At 34.9% G+C, this 17,852-nt stretch overlaps 1 protein-coding gene across 3 annotated transcripts in view; it reads left to right on the top strand.

Annotated features, from left to right (window-relative positions):
• The window catches only part of GPSM2 (G protein signaling modulator 2), a 53,990-nt gene that overhangs the window by 2,324 nt on the left and 33,814 nt on the right, over window positions 1-17,852 (top strand). Inside the window, exons 2-4 of one of the 3 annotated variants that reach the window (XM_025872332.2) lie at window positions 8,519-8,819; window positions 16,980-17,201; window positions 17,551-17,686. In XM_025872332.2, coding sequence (XP_025728117.1) covers window positions 8,764-8,819; window positions 16,980-17,201; window positions 17,551-17,686 — 414 coding nt within the window. In that variant the 5' untranslated portion in view covers window positions 8,519-8,763. Of the gene's footprint in view, window positions 1-8,518; window positions 8,820-11,330; window positions 11,499-16,979; window positions 17,202-17,550; window positions 17,687-17,852 lie in introns of those variants that run through there. The other 2 variants (XM_073896208.1, XM_025872333.2) reach the window with 2 other exon arrangements.

Below are 17,852 nucleotides of genomic sequence, written 5' to 3'. Positions count from 1 at the left end.
TGCAAAAAATTTGCTTGGTGTTTTGAGATGACAAGAGAAAACTTCCTATTCAGTAGTTGCTTCTGGAGTTTTTGAAGTATCTTCCTTCTGTCTCCCTCCTTTACCCAGTGTTGCTGCCAGTTTATTTAACACAGATCCGACTTTGCTATTCCTTTGTTGAAAAAAATTGCAAGGTTTAATACAAGGCCACATACATATTCACAGTCCCTAACACTTTAGTACCTTCTTAGACTTTTCCTACTCCCAACTCAGTGTGCTTGTCCTGGGCATACATTCTGTGCATTCTTACCTCCTTGCTTTTGCGTGAGCCATTTCCCTGTGACTGGAATGCCTTTCCTTCAGTTGCCTAATAAGGTCTACCCATCCTTCAAGGTGCAGTACAGATATCCTTCCTTCCAAAAAGCTTTCTCTGGTCCTTTTTATTTAGAATCATTCTTCCCATATCATCTCATAACATTATTGAATTAAATAAAACATTTTTCCACAGGATAGTGATAACTTTTGGAAGAGGACAAAGTTACATTTTCCTATAAAGAATTCAAAATTCAAACTCTCTAGGGACCATTTTTAGACATTTTTAACCCTCTTGCATTTGGGATTTATTTCTCCTTATTTATTAATAAAAAGATTACAGATCAGAAAGGGCAAGGACTAATATATACACATTCAGGGGTTTTTTTTTGGTAGAAATTGGGCTTAGTGTGAATCATCAGTGTTTTTGGATTGCAGACATATTCTTGTGATCTCCTGGTTCTGTAACCTGAGTAGTCATTCGGGGAGCACTGAAAATATAATTGGGATTGATGAAAATTTAGAATGTCTTTTTTTTTTTAAGAGTCATTACTATGTCTTTTATAACTTTGATATTATAATACTTCTGTGTATCCATTTTTATGTGTTTCGAACAGTTAACTAGAAATCCTTTTTCTTGGGCGCCTGGGTGGCTCAGATGGTTAAGCGTCTGCCTTCGGCTCAGGTCATGATCCCGGGGTCCTGGGATCGAGTCCCGCATCGGGCTCCTTGCTCCTTGGGAGCCTGCTTCTCCCTCTACTTCTCTCTCTCTCTCTCCCCCTCTCTCTCCCTCTGTCTCTCATGAATAAATAAATAAAATCTTTAAAAAAAAAAAGAAATCCTTTTTCTTATGCAGGTGTCTAATTGAAACTCTTTCAAAGGTTATTAATTTTACCAGTGGATTAAAAGAACCATATCTCTTTAACATTATAGGAGAGAAAATTAACATTATTTGTAAACTCTGGGCTTCAGTTTGATGAGAAATAAAACTAATAAGGAGAAAAGTACTAATTTTATTCTAATGAACATACTTACTCCTTTAGTTGAACATACATGTATATGTATATATATATATGTATATATATACACATACCCACACACACTCCATGCCCAGCGTGGAGCCCAACTTGGGGCTTGGACTCACAATCCTCAGATCAAGACCTGAGCTGAGACCAAGAGTCGGACGCTTAACCAACTGAGCCACCCAGGCATCCCTATATTTGTAAATATAAATAAGTAATCTTGGGGTACCTGGCTGGCTCAGTTGGTAGAGCATGTGATTTTTTTTTTTAAGATTTTATTTATTTATTTGACAGAGATAGAGACAGTGAGAGAACACAGGCAGGGGGATTGGGGGAGGGAGAAGCTGGCCTCGATCTGAGGACCCTGGGATCATGACCTGAGCCCAAGGCAGACGCTTAACGACTGAGCCACCCAGGCGCCCTGGAGCATGTGACTCTTGATCTTGGGGTTGTGAGTTCGAGCCCCACATTGGGTGTGGAGCCTACTTAAAAAAAATAAGTAATCTTGTTGGAGCAGGACTTTTGATTCAATAACTGCTTTGTAGGGAAAAAGGAAACCAAGATTAGGGATGTTGCATAAAAGTAATCTCTCTTTTCTCCTTGAAATTTTGAAGGAACTGCTTTATCCTCTTGAATTATTGTAATCACTGAGGATTATAATTACAAAACAGCAGTTTTAGTGATTAGTGTAGTCACTGGCATAATTCAGATTAACTCTATGTATAATCTAAAAATAGAGCCTCTTTCTAGTTTATCAACCACCCCCCCCCAGAAAAACCTTCAGTATTTAACTTCTTCCTGATTTATCATGGGCTGCCAAACCAAAGACACAGAGTTTGCTCATGCAATAATTATTATATCCATAGTGTTTTGTGTAGAGACTTTTGGAAACTGCTGTTGACCTACAGACATTCAGCATTTCTCATATGAGTGGACTCATACTTGGTCCTTTCTCACTGTTTAACAACAGTGAAGGCTTGAAATATTCAAATCTTTTTCTTCTTCTGTATTACAATTTGTTTTTAGCATTTACCTAATTTGAAATTTCATATATGGTTTATTTGTATTTGGTTATCCAGGAAAGATAATTCATTGGAGTCCTTAAATATAAATGTTTCTCATCAAAAAAGGAAGTTTATGCATAGTTTAGTTGTTTAGAGTGGTGAACTTTTAGGTATAAACATTGAAAACATGAAAAGGAATTCTTACTGTATATTGCTAAAATTGTTTGGATTATACTACTCTGAAGTGGTTGCATTTGTGTTTTGAAAGGCTGCCGTGGCTCTAGATCTGAATTTTTTTTTTAATCTGCCAAGAATAAAAAAATGAGAGTTTGAAATTAATACTACCTTAGTTTGCATGTATGTGATATCTTTCATAATGGCCTTTGAGATTTAATTTCAAATACACTTGGAAACCCTTCTGACTGGTGGTATACCTTTAAGATATAGATTTATTTGGAATCTAGAACCATTAATCTATTTTTTGAATTTTATTCTATTTGTAGCTGACTGATAGTCACAAACAGCTTATTAGAAAGTTTTTATAATAGGGCGCCTGGGTGGCTCAGTTGGTTAAGCGACTGCCTTCGGCTCAGGTCATGATCCTGGAGTCCCAGGATCGAGTCCCGCATCAGGCTCCCTGCTCGGCAGGGAGTCTTCTTCTCCCTCTGACCCTCTTCCCTCTCGTGCTCTCTATCTCTCATTCTCTCTCTCTCTCTCAAATAAATAAATAAATAATCTTTTAAAAAAAAAAGAAAGTTTTTATAATAAAATGTGTTTTAGTTAGCAGTTACACAGTTAGTTATGCTTGTTTTCTAAACTAACTTGGCTTAACATCTCCCAGACTAACTTTTGATTGTTGCAGACGTAAAGATTAGCAATAAATTAAGACTTAATTGGAGTGCATGTTTTAGGATTATATATTTGCTTAAGGAAAACTTTATTCATACGGTTTTTATAGCATAATCTGTGGTAAATTTGCATTTCTCCAGAATGATAGAGAATAGAATGATCTGCTTAACTAATCAGTATGATTGTTTATTAATTTGGGATTGTGTAAAGTAATTTATATTTGCCATGTATGACAGTTATTGGTACTAACCATGTTCAACACTATACATAGATATACATGGATATACACACACGTACATACATAACCTTGAGTTATCTTTAGTTCAGGGTATTATGTAAAAATTGGGTTATATTATTGGTTTAGAGATTGAGCATGTTGAAAAAATCAGAGCTATTATGCATTACTTTTTTTTCTTTCATTGCAATTTCTCTTTAATTTTGCTGCTGACTTATTGCAGCATTAACATTGAGATCTCATTGGTATTTAAAAAAAATTTTAAAGATGTGCAAAAATTCAGAAATGTCAGTCACTCAGTTCTGTTTTTTTTACCTCTCAGATTCTTTCCTATTTATCAAATTTTATATGATTTCAAATTATCTCATTTGATATCTTTATTTTTTTCAGCTATTATTTGTGAATATAGCACTTTACAAAGTACAAGTTTAATAGAAGTATTCCACTTTTTCCTATTCAAAGTCTAATCCATTTTTTTATCTTGGAAGTATCCTTGCAATCCAATTTTTAGTCACTGTGTACTGCTACTGTTCCATCTACCTTGAAAATTGGAAATCTTTTAAGTTCTCTGTTACTGCATGACCTTTGCCTCTCACATCTAGTCAGTATGCATTGTTTTATCTTTTTCTTTAGGTACTCCTAGCCAGATTACTTAATCAAGTACCTAGCCATTCTTAGGTCTGACTTACCTTGCTTTAGGCACTAATTTCCCACGTCAGTCATATATTCTGATATCAAAATAATATTTTTGCATTTAGTTGGCTCTTCAACATCTGCCGCACTAAAATCAGACTGAATTTTTCTCTCTGTTGGACTTTGTTTTGGCATCCTTCTTTATAACTCCCATTATTACCACAATGTGTATTTGTTATTATAACCTGTACCCTTGAGTCTAATATAAAAGAACTTCATTTAAAATATTTTCTTGAGGGGCACCTGTGTGGCTCAGTCGTTAAACGTCTGCCTTTGGCTCAGATCATGATCCCAGGGTCCTGGGATGGAGCCCCACATCACATGGGGCTCCCTGCTTTCCCGGAAGCCTGCTTCCCCCTCTCCCACTCCCCCCTGCTTGTGTTCCCTCTCTCGCTGTGTCTCTGTCAAATAAATAAATAAAATCTTAAAGAAATATAAAATAAAATATTTTCTTGATTCTTCTTCCATATTTATCCCTGCTCAGATTGATAAAGGGTTACTGTATCTGATTTGAAACATTACAACTTAAAGGGATTTGGAGAATTTGACTATTGCACTTTAGAGGGAATTGTTAGGATAAGAAAAGTTTAAAGAATTTAGATTATCTAATCTGGAGGCAAGAAAAGTAAATTATATTTATTGTCTGATAGGTGTTACCAGTTTATAGAGATACTTAAAGAATTAGACCAGAGGTTATTGGCATTTAATTTAAGTTGGATAGTTTGGATAAATTGGAAGGACAAAAGATATACATGTAACTGTGTATCCCCTATGTCTCCCCATCACTTAGTTCACAAATATTTTACTGCCAATGGTGTAGAGCAAGGCTAGGATTTATTTACTCTGATTGCATACCTTGGACAGTGCCTAGAAGGCCACCTACCTGTATAATGAGAGTCTGCCTATTTTGACTTCCTAATCAGGTAATTAAATGTGAGGCAATCAGAGTTATATACTATTTTATCTTTCTATATGCTTTTGTCAGTTTCTAGCATATAGAAAAAAATTATTTTGTTTTATTTCTCTGGTCAGACCAAAAGGTGCTGTGAGTTTTTGTTAGCAGTGAGATTTTGGGAGCACTGTTTTTTAAATCCTGGGAGATGCTATGAAGGACATATGTTTCCTTGTAAATTATTAGTTATAAGTCTTAATGGAGATTGGAGATTAAATTTGATGACTTTTTAACGTTCTTTCAAACCTATAATTTCCGTTCCGTTTCCTGGTCCTGTCATTAAATTTTCTTATCCTCATGAACATAATTTATTATTTATTGCAGATTTTATTACTGCTACACTGGTAATATATAAACTATGTGTTAAATATGAAGTGGGTTTGTTAACTCTGTGTATGTGGAGCATGAATGAACACGTTGTTACTAAATTGGTTAGAGAGTTCTTGCAAAATTAATGATTGAATCAAGAATTGCTTGTTAGTTCAGTGAATAATTATAAGAAATGCTACTTTATTGTTATGGAGATTGTAATGTAAGAGTGACTTGTTTGTGATACACTTCTTTTTTTTTTTAAAGGATTTAATTTGTTTTATTTTTTTTAAGGTTTATTTATTTATTTATTTGAGAGAAAGAATGAGAGAGAGAGAACACATGAGAGGGGGGAGGGTCAGAGGGAGAAGCAGACTTCCTGCCGAGCAGGGAGCCCGAGGTGGGACTCGATCCCGAGACTCCAGGATCATGACCTGAGCCGAAGGCAGTCGCTTAACCAACTGAGCCACCCAGGCACCCTGTGATACACTTCTTTTGAGAATTGTAAAACCATATTATAAATTGTCCTTATTGAAATGGTGAATAGCATTCTGTCTTCTTGCTTGTTTTAATTATTTTTAAAATGTTTCTCTATGCAGTCTTAAGTAAGGTTTTTCACAACTCCATTTATATACATTTGTTAATTTGACTCCATGTTTACATTTTACTAAGTATGGAGTTAACATTTTGTAATGATTGGTAAAATTTGGAATTACATTATGATCTGGATGAAAAAATATTTCAAGTAAATTATAACTTAATTGAATTCAAAGTTAAATTTATTCTAATACTTCACGTTCTGCCCCATTTTATAAATAAGAGCCTAAACCTCAGCATGGTTAGGGGAAGACCTTTTGGTTGACAGTTTAGCTGTTGTGTAATCTAGATGTACTCTGAAGCTATGGCTATTAATATCTACGCTAATTCCTTTATAGTGTTGTATTTATTAAGGAGGCACAATGGAATTCTGAACGAAAGAAAAAGAGGTTTGTTGGGTTAATAGCTGCTACCCTTTCTTTTCATCCTTTCTTAAGACACTGCTTCCTTTGTTGGCCAGGGAAGGGCTAAAAGGAATATTTTGAGGTTTTTCTTTTTATATGTCAAACTGGTTATTAATAAGAAAACCTAATTTCCTCTGGGAAGCTTGTCAATATTCCCAAGGCTGGTCCTTTCTACCTTCCACCTACTCACAGGTCCTTTTCTGCTCTGTTCCCTACTAACCTCTTTTCTAACTGTACTTGATTAACAAAGCAGTGGGTGGGTGTGATTTAGACTCTAGTTTATGTTATAGTTGAAATATTTAAAAGGATGTTATGTGGCAAAGGAATGAGGTTTATTGGATGGCAGCAAAAGGAAAAAATGGGTAGAAATGGAAAGATTGCTCAAAGTATGGAACAAATTTCTAAAAGAACTATTCAAAATTAGGATTAACCACCTCAAGACCTTTCTGGGAATGCTGTAATAAAATGTTAGACTAACTGACCTATAACGTTGTTTATAACACTGAGATTCCGGGACTTAATAATTGTGTGTGTGTATATATGTGTGTGTGGGTGTGTGTGTATATATATAATCTATTTATTTATACACACACATACATATATCTTACCTTATTTGTTTCTCTAAACTGCTGCCTTAGAAGTTATAGTTTATATCTGATGGCCTGTAGTTTCTCTGTAATATATCTGAGTATGGGGTTCATTTTCATTTATCTATTTAGGATTTAGTGTGTGCTTCTTCAATCTGCTAATTTAAGTCTGTCTTCAAGTCTGAAAAAAATCTTTTTATCACTGAAGATTTTGCCTTTACTTTTCTTTGTTTTTCTTTCTAGTACTGCAATTAGACATCTGTAGAGCCTCTCATTTTGTCTCCCTTTTCTCTGAACTGCTCTTTAGTGTTTTTCATCTCTTTATCTCTTTGTGAATGTCTGAATAATTTCTTCAGATATTCTTCTAGTTTACTCATTCTGTCTTTAGCTTATCTGCTGTTTAACCAGTACATTGTGTCACTAATACTAATGTTCATAGCAATACTTTTTTTTAAAAGATTTTATTTATTTATTAGAGAGAGAATGAGAGATAAGGAGCATGAGAGGTAAGAGGGTCAGAGGGAGAAGCAGACTCCCCGCTGAGCAGGGAGCCCGATGTGGGACTCGATCCCGGGACTCCAGGATCGTGACCTGAGCCGAAGGCAGTCGCTCAACCAACTGAGCCACCCAGGCGCCCCTATAGCAATACTTTTTTAATAGTAGCAAAAAAATACAAAAACTACAATCCAAATGCCCATCAACAACAGAATAAAAAATATATTTGGTATTCAATGGGATATGACACAGCAGTGTAAATATGCAAACTGTAGCTGTGTGCAACAAGTGAGATGAATCTCAGAAACATATTGTTAAGCAAAACCATACAAAATTAAATGATATAATTTTTAGGCCTATGCAGATATTGAACCAAGGTTATAAAGACAAGCAAGGGAATAATGAACAAAATTCAGTTTAGAGATCACCTTAGAGGGGAAAGGAAGGTGTGATTGGTTAGGTTGAGGCACCCAGATGACTTCAAAGGCAGTAATAACGTTCTTTATCTTCAACTGGGTGGTGTTAAATAAATGTATGTTGTGTCATTCTACTATACACATATTTTCTAAATTTCTTTTGCACCTACTCAGTATTAATAAAAACATTTTAAAGACCTTAAAAAGTAAAAATAGAATGTACTCTGAGAGCAAATGAATACAAGTATAAGTTAATTATCAGCACAAATATCTTTGAAGGAATAAATTTAGTTTGGAATTGGCTTGTTCAAATAATTACTGAATTCTCATTTTGCCTGTTATAATAGCATTTTTTAAAGCTTAAAGTATCATTTTCTCTTTAACACATTCTTCTATATTTATTTATAATAGAAAATATTACATAAATTATTGTATTTTAAAACAATTTAAAAAATTAAGGTACAGGTCCCAAATAAATGTAATATATTCACATCCTTATTGAGAAGCTTTATGGGGACAGTTAAGCCCTTTGCTATTTTTCTCCTGTGATTGACATGACAGCAGTCTGTGGAGTTAGCCGTGTGATTATGTACATATTGGAATTACTTTAGGTTATTCTTTGAAAATAGGACTTCAAGCAAGGCATCTTGTATTCCTTTTGCAGAAATGTTGCTGAAGTGCTGCTGAAAGGGCCAGAGATGCAAGGATTTGGGACACATTTTGAACCTTTAAGCTGACATTGACCTCGTTTCATTATTAATAAAGAAGAAGCAGGAGCTTAGGATGTATTAACACCAACTCATTAATATACTAACCGGACAATGTTCTGCAACAATTCTACATTGTAAAGAACTGGATTGGCACTAAATAAAATAATTTCATATTTTACTCAGCTTATAATATGACTCAATGGAGGAAAATTTGATAAGCATGAGGGAAGACTATTCTTTTCATGTTCGTTACAGGTAAGACTACTGCTTTCCTGGTGGTTTTTAATCCTTATTTAAACATGTATTTAGCTCTGATCATTTCAAATTTAAATTCGAGTGTATTCAAAATATACTAGCCTTAGTATCTCCTATAAATAATATTTTCTTTTTGTTGTGTTTGTTATAAGTTTTTATATCCTTTCTATAGGAAAATGGTGGTGAAGATCAATTATATATTATTGTTTATTAATGTTTTGTGGACGAGTTTATGAATAGTTACTTTATATTTTCTAACCATTGTAATGCAAATATAAAAATGAAATATATTTCTAAATGTTTAGGGTAAAAGATGGATTTGTAATATGGTCAGATGAATGACCTAATTTTTGTGTTTCAGTTTTGAAATGGTGATCTTTTATAAATGAGCTTTTTAAAAAGTGGGTAACGTTGAAAGGGGTGGGTACTTTCTCAACATGATAAACTAATAGCCAGTTTAATATTTAGTGATAAAATATTAATGACATTTTGGATACATTTAGGAACAAAGTGGTGATATCTGCATCATTATTTAACATTTTATTCTAAAAGTTCTGGTCGTTGCACTAAACAATAAAATGAACATAAACATAAATACTGGAATGAAAGGCATGTAATTATTAGGGTTTTCAGAATACTAATAGATTCTTTATCAAAACTGTTTTAAGTTAGTATTAAACATCAGAACTTGTAGCAATGGGTAGTATTCAGCATCTCTATTAAGTTGAAGTTGTTGATTACCAAATCTTAGATATCTTAACATATGTTTAGGAAATAGATTTGTTGTCTTTTGGAGCAGATGATTCATGTTAGGGCAGGGTGCCACCACCGAGGTTTATATAGGTAAGATGAGGATATTTCTTTTAAAAAAGAAGAAGAAGAAGAAGAAGGGGCGCCTGGGTGGCTCAATTGTTAAGCGTCTGCCTTCGGCTCAGGACAAGATCCCAGGGTCCTGGGCTCAAGTCCCACTTTGGGCTCCTTGCTCAGCGGGGAGCCTGCTTCTCCTTCTCCCTCTCCCTGCTGCTCCCCCTGCTTTTGCGTGTGCTCTGTCTCTCAAATAAATAAATAAAATCTTTTAAAAAATAAAAATAAAAAGTTTTGAATAAAAGAAATGGAGGACATTCAACATAATTAAAATGAGCTTTTATTATATGAAAGGCCCTCACTCTACCCTTTTGGGCATAGTTCCAGAAACCTGGGAGTTATTTTACATGCTTTTTTCCCTTCTTCTTCTCTATCCAGTGTGAAGTCATGCCAGTTGATCCTAAATGTTGATCCAGATCTACCCATCTGGATCCTCCCTATCCCTGCAATAGTTTAGGCCCCCATCATCTTCCTTCCAGACTTGCTCTATTCTCCATTCTTTTTTTTTTTTTTTTTTTTAAAGATTTCATCCATTTATTTGACAGAGAGAGAAAGAGCACAAGTAGGGGGAGGAGCAGACAGAGGCAAAGGGAGAAGCAGGCTCCCCACCGAGCAGGGAGCCCAATGCGGGCTTGATCCCAGGACCCTGGGATCATGACCTGAGCCGAAGGCAGATGCTTAACCACTGAGCCACCCAGGCGCCCCTCTATTCTCCATTCTTACCTCTTAGAATCCATCTTTTTAATTTGCTGCTAGAGGGCTCAGTCTAAAAACACAGAGCTAACTACACAAATTCTGCTTTATGACTATGGTGGCTCCTAGTCACCTGTAGGGCAGAGTCAAGCTTACCATAGTATGCAAGATCTTCCATTTTCTAGCCTCTGTGTATTCCTTTGTCCTTACTTTCTCTGGTCCTCACCTTGCACTTTGAGTTCTGGTTCCCTATACATGTCTTGCTCTTCCATGTTCTGTGCCTTTGCTCATGCTGCACCCTATGACTTGAATTATCTACTCCTGGAAACCATTTCTAAACAGTATATTTTGACTATGTGCCCTCCCTCTGCTTACATAACATCCTTTGCATATTTCTTTCTTTGCATCAACTGTATTAAAATTCATTGTATCTGTTTATATGTTTGTCTCCTCGACTATTCCCTTCTTTGACCATTAACTTCCTTAGGGCAGCCATGATGCCTAGCTTGTTGTCTGACTCAGTGCAGGTTTGATGAAATGTCCATTGAATTCCATTGGACATAACTATCAGATGAATCTAGTAAGTAAGATTTTATCTGTCTTACTAAACATTTTCAAGAATGGTATACTTCTTAATACTGTAAGAGCAGCAGGTAAGGAGTGGATTATACTTCTCCCTATAGGAAGGTCTTAGATTTGTCCTTCTTCCATGATAGGTCAAATATGGTTATATACTGGTATAAGACTTTACCAAAAGAAACTTTAAACTCTGTAACTATTTTTAGTAAGAATGTGCCAAACAGAGCTCTGGCTTCATCAGTGTTCTAAGATCAGCATTCTGTATATTAACTGGATTGTTGTATAATTGCAGATAATACTTTGTGTCCTTTATGTTAGGAGTCATGGCCTAGTATAAATTACTATTCTACTCTGGTAAACAGGTAGCATGTAATGTGTTATCCATATGGTTCTTTCATTGTGGCAGTCCTCATCCATCCCTGGAGGAGTTTCTGTGGCACAATGAGTTCGTAATTTTGAAATGAGATAATCCTTCAAACACTAAGGAACCTCCTGAGAGATATCATAATGCTTTATGAAATATTTTGTGACCTGTTTGTGAAGGTAAAGAGAAATGGAGACTGATAGTAAAATGAAATTAGTTTCTAAACTTTAAAATAGTATCTGATTGATTTTAAATTAATTATCATTAATTTTTTAGGCATGATATTAATTTTTTTGAAAGTGACTGGTGATGGGTATTAAAGAGGGCACGTATTGAATGGAGCACTGGGTGTTATACGCAAACAATGAATCATGGAACACTACATCAAAAACTAATGATGTAATGTATGGTGATTAACATAACAATAAAAAAGAAAATGACTCTCTTTTAGAGATATATACTAAGATATTTACAAGTGAAATTGTATGCTTTCTGGAATGTACTTCAAAAGAATCTGGGGTTGGAGAGTGAGGTTGGAAGTAGAGATGAAACATACAATATTATATATTGGTAATGTTGATGTTGAAAGATGGATATATCAGGTTCATTATCAAACTAGTTTCTCTAGTTTTGTATTTGAGAAATTTCTTTGTTCATACTTGTTACTATGGATAATAAACACTTCAGTACTTTCATATTGTAAAAATTAGACCATTGTATTCAATTAGACCATTGAATACAATTTTGGTGTTGAATTCTTCTGTTTTGCTAGGTAAATGTAGTTGTTAATATTCTTTCCTCAAGAAGAGTTTGAGGTAATGTGGAATGGTGGAAATAGCACTGGGTTTGGAGACAAAGATAGGATTTCATTTCTCAGCTTTGCATTCCCATGATCTTATTAATAGGTCGTTCAACCTGTCTGAGCATCATTTTCCTCTTCTGTAATAATACCTATCTCAGGGTTATTTTGAGAGTTAAATTTGATATATAGTAAAATCACTTTTAAAACTAAGTTACCAATCAAAATTCAAATCTAAAGATAAATTTACACTACTTTCTCTTTCACAAAGTAAACTAGAATTAACTAGATATATGTGGTAAATTGAATGGATGAAAATTGTTTGTGGGGGGTAGGATTGATAATGGAAAAGATCCATGCTCAATCAGAACCCATAGAAGGTGGAGGGAGCTAAGGTCTATAAAAAGAGATTTGACAGCTGCAGAAGACAGCACAATGAAGATGCAGAGCCCTCTTGTTTTGAGTCTGGAGTCCTCAACCCCATCGTTTATTCTTAAATAGTATGTAAACCCTTTGAGGGTAGGATCCGATTTGAACATAATCTGCATTAAAACTTTTAAAATGGTGTAGCATTGAGGTTTTTAATCCTCTTTTGCTTTCATTGGTATACCATGAACACAAGAAACCAAAATTAAGGAGGTAAAGGAAAAAAAATCTAGTGTGGAAGAAAAGTAAATAATAAAATATAAAAATCATTGAAATGACATGAGTTTGTGCAAAAATGAGGAATTATAGCTCTAATGGTCTATTAGCAAAAACAAAAACATTTCAGTTAAGGATAGTAGTAGTGTGTTTATTTATAGTTATTAGGAATGTACTTTCTTTGATTATACAACTAGATAGGCCATTAGGAAGAACAAAAGAAACTTTGTATGTGGGTTGTATGTTAATGGAGTTATTTTCCGCGTTTGTCTTCTACTCTGGGTATGTTCTTTGTTTCCAACCCAGCTGGTAAATAAATGAAGTAATTCTATTGTCTCATAGAGACAAAGAGGATATGAAATTACTTTCTCTCTTACTATTTAATGATCTTCTAAAAAATTTATAAATCAACCTGCCTTGGACTACTTTGCAATTAGATATATTTGATTGAGGTGTTGGGAGATTGTGCCAGAATATTGACTTCTTTTCTAATAAAACTATACCAGAACCACAATATTTCTTAGAATTAGTCATAAACTAGAGAGTTTTGGACTTTATTTTGGGAATTAGTTACTGAAATAACTTTGCTAAGGTAGTTTCCCTTACAGGGTATTCTTACTTCATGGACTTCAGAGACAGCTGAGTAGCCAGCAGGGTTCCAGTTTGCTGTCATTCTTTCTAATGAAAATTATCTAAAATGCCTTTTTAAGGGGGCGCCTGGGTGGCTCAGTCACTTGGGCGTCTGCCTTCCGCCCAGGTCATGATCTCAGTGTCCTGGGATCAAGTCCTGCATTGGGCTCCCCACTCAGCAGGGAGTCTGCTTCTCTCTCTCCCCCTCTCTCCCTCTCTCCCTCTCTCCCTCTCTCCCTCTCTCCCTCTCTCCTTCCCTCTCTCCCTCTCTCCCTCTCTCCCTCTCTCCTTCTCTCCTTCCCTCCCTCCCTCTCTCTCTCCCTCCCTCCCCCTCTCCCTCTCCCCCTGCTGGTGTGTGCATGCACTCGTGCATGCTCTGTGTCAAATAAATAAAATCTTTAAAATAAAATGCCTTTTTAAAAATTTGTAGCTCTTATGACACTATTTAGTCTATAGCTAAATTAATATTATATACAACATCATTTGGTTTGATGGTTCCAGAATAATTACAATAAGTTTAAATCCAGAAAGTCAAATATTTGTGCTGGAGATATTTATTTGAAGAAGACATTTCTCTGGTTTATATGGATATAGCAAACATGTTGTAAATTTCCAATTTTTACATGTCTTATATCTGAATAGCCAGTTCTACCTTATCTCTGATTTCCTGGCCAGCCAGCTACCCATCCTGAACAGATGGTGCTGTTGTGTGTAACTATTTCTCTCCCTCTCCCTCAGTGAATACTCAGTGAATACGATCATTAGTATTGCATTGTACCATGCATGTAATTTTCTTTAATACTCTATTGATGGACATTTGAATTGTGTGGGTCTTTTTGCTGCTGTGAACATCCTTTCACATATTTTTTTTGAATTTGTGTACCTCTAGATTTAATATCAATTCCTAGCAGTGAAATTGCTCAATATATAATTTACATAATTGGAATCATGCTTAAATTAAAATTTTTTAATAGAGGGGTACCTGGGTAGCTCAGTTGGTTAAGCTTCTGCCTTCGGCTTGGATCATGATCCCAGGGTCCTGGGATCGAGCCCTGCATTGGGCTCCCTGCTCAGTGGAGGATCTGCTTCTCCCTCTGCCTCCCTCTACTTGTATTCATGTGCGCACGCTCTCTCTTGCTCACTTAAATAAATAAATAAAATCTTTCAAAAAATAAAAAATTTTAATAGAAAAAGTAATATATTTTATATGTAAAAATACATTTTCCAATTTCTTTCCTATGGTAATTTCTTGAAAGTTCAGTGGTTTTGGTATTCAGACATAAAGACACCTCGTTTTGGTAACTCATCTAGCAGAAGAATCCTTTAATAAAATCACATTTTTACATGGTAGTCTTTTGCTACCTCATTTCTCTTCACACACAGAATATACTGGTAACCTTATAAAACCTTAAACAAAAATATTTTTATTTATGAAGTCTCTAATTTTCAGAAATACAGTTCTAAAGGGCAGTTTTTACTTGTGAAAAACAAAAATTGGTTTTATTAATTTGAAATGACATGAAGAAATATAGCAATTTACGTTTTCTGATTTAACCGATTTTCCCATGTACTTAAGATCTTCCGTCTTTTATCTAATTGACTTAGTCTAATGTTGAAGCAAAATGTTAAATAGAGGTTTACTTGCATTATTTTGCCTAGATCATAAAGTGAGGGTGAAATCACTAGTCTATGAACAGAGAGTATCCTTTGGCTAAATTACTTGAATTATAAAAAAAAAAAGATACCTGCATGTAAAACTTAAAAATTACCTATCAGAGATGACTACGTAAATCTATTTATCCCGAACTAAAAGCCAGCTTTGAAACTTTGCAATTGGCTCTGTTAATCTTAGGCCATACTTTTCTTTTAGACTTATCAGATTTATTTTCTACTTTTGCAATTCCATTTTAATTTATGGCTTGAAGGAACCTTGACATTTTATAGGCCAAAAGAAGTAGCTGAAGAAACATGTTAATTGCCCTGCTACTAGAAATACAAAAGTATAATCGTGTTTGAATGAATTTAGGGTGAGTGGTGGTTTAATTCACATTTCCTGGTAAAGCAGTGATTCTCAACTCTGGCTTGTATGTTGGAATTACCTGGAGGTATTTAAAAAATACTGCGAGCCAGACCTCATACCCAGAGAGTGGGACCCAGGATTGAGAGTTTTATTTATTTATTTTTAAAGATTTATTTATTTATCATAGAGAAGGGCAGAGGGAGAGGGAGGGAGTCGTAAGCAGACTCCACCCTGAGTGTAGAGCCTGACACGGGGCTTGATCTCATGACTCTGGAGATCACAGCATTAAGATCACCACCTGAGGCGAAACCAAGAGTTGTACGCTCAACCACAGCCACACCACCCAGGTTCCCTGCATTGAGAGTTTTAAACACTCCACATGAACTCTGCCGTTGTGCAGCCAGGATTAAGAATCACTGCTGTTAGAGTTGTTCAAAGCTAATTCTAGTAAGGAGTAATTTCGTGTTGCTCACAAAATTAAAATGCTTGATGAGCTCAATCAGGGTTTTCTAAAGGGTGATATGTGTACCAGTCGTATTACATAAAGTAATTTTACTTTTTTATTTTACTTACATATTTGTCTTAATGTGCATTAGAAAATAAACATAAGTATCACATCAAACAGTTCCATGGATACTGCTTTGGATGAAGCTAGAGGTTTTATTTAAGGACATGTGCTGATTTCAAAATTTGCCAAATTATAGAAACATATTTAAGGGAATGATTAGGTAATACATAGACATAGCAGAAATCATAAAAATGTTGAAGAAACACAGTGGCAACTTTTGTGAAAGGCACCTACTAAAGTCTAGGATTAGAACCTGAAGTATCAGTGCTTTTTCTTCTACATAGATTTACAGTAACTTAATTCTTCTGGCTTTTAAAAATCCAGTGACAGACTTTGAGAATTAGAATTTCTGCAAATCTTTTAAATTATTCCTAACATAAAGTTTCTTGACAGTTCTCATGGATGTGTGCCTTATAGATCAAAATATTTTGCTCCTCTTTTTTTCTGAGGTATAGATGACCATGTGGTGAGACAGGAAGGAGTGTGTGTCTGTATGAGTGTATGAGACAGAGAAAGAGGTAAAGATGGTAGTAGGAAGGGTTGATGGACAGGTGAGTAGATCACTTCAATATGTGGATAGAGAAGGGTGTTAATTATAGGCCTTCACCTTCCCCAGGTACCTGTTTTCTCCCCAAACTCTCAGGAAGTCTGTAAGACTGCCACAACTCAGAATACTTTAGGAAACATTACTTTAGTTTTTCTCATTGGTAAAGTGGGTTGCTCTGGATGGGCCATTTAAACTGGGCTCCATACAGAGATATTTAGCTATCCTTTATAAAAGAGCTCTGAGGCTCAGAGATATTTGATTGGGCAAATTAGCACATGCTATAAATAATAGTTTACTGTTTTATCAATAATGTATATCTACTTCAATTATAGAGGCAGCTTTTCTGAGCAAGAGTAGCCACAGTCAACATTAAAATTACATTACCTGAAGTTAAAAATACTGTGGTGCAGTTGTAATGTAATGTTGTAAATGTCTGTCCTATATAATTTTATAGAATGGAAGCTTCTTGCCTAGAACTGGCCTTGGAAGGGGAACGTCTGTGTAAATCAGGAGACTGCCGTGCCGGTGTGTCCTTCTTTGAAGCTGCAGTTCAAGTTGGAACTGAAGACCTAAAAACACTTAGTGCTATTTACAGCCAGCTGGGCAATGCTTATTTCTATTTGCATGATTATGCCAAAGCATTAGAATATCATCATCATGATTTAACTCTTGCAAGGTAATTTAAGCTTTTTAATACCCTTTCTCCCTAAATGTCCCTTAAAAAAATATTTTCATTCAATTAAAAAAATGAACTTAATACATTTTAGTGAGTTCTAATTCAATAGCATTGCATTCTAAAACTAGTCTTTAGGCTGATCACAGTTTAATTAAATGAATTAATAGTACTGAAACGACCCTAGAGTTTAATTAAATGAATGAAAATTAATTAAATTTAAATACAGAAATGTCCGTTTTAAATTTTTATTTAAAGTAGGTTTCAAGGCTAGTGCATGTCAGTTGTCTTCTGGGAAAACTATACTCTGGCTGCTTTATTTTTAACACCACTTCCCTTTTTTTTCTTCCAGGACTATTGGAGACCAGTTGGGGGAAGCCAAAGCTAGTGGTAATCTGGGAAACACCTTAAAAGTTCTTGGGAATTTTGATGAAGCTGTAGTTTGTTGTCAGCGACACCTAGATATTTCTAGAGAGCTTAATGACAAGGTAATAAGGAACATTAGATGGCAGCCCAAATGTTTTCATTGAAATTGCTTTGTGTTTTAATACTATTTAATTATTCTGTAGTTTACTAAAAGTTAATACCAAAAAAAATTCATAGAAAAAATAAAAAAAATTTAAAATAGCAAAGAAAAAGAAAATAACACATTCT

Source organism: Callorhinus ursinus, unplaced genomic scaffold (genome assembly GCF_003265705.2).
Source record: "Callorhinus ursinus isolate GAN/ISIS: 27379988/994484 unplaced genomic scaffold, GSC_fseal_2.0 scaffold9, whole genome shotgun sequence".
Lineage (NCBI taxonomy): Eukaryota > Metazoa > Chordata > Mammalia > Carnivora > Otariidae > Callorhinus > Callorhinus ursinus.
Note: the sequence above shows the minus strand (reverse complement) of the source record. Positions and strands in the feature narration are given on the sequence as shown.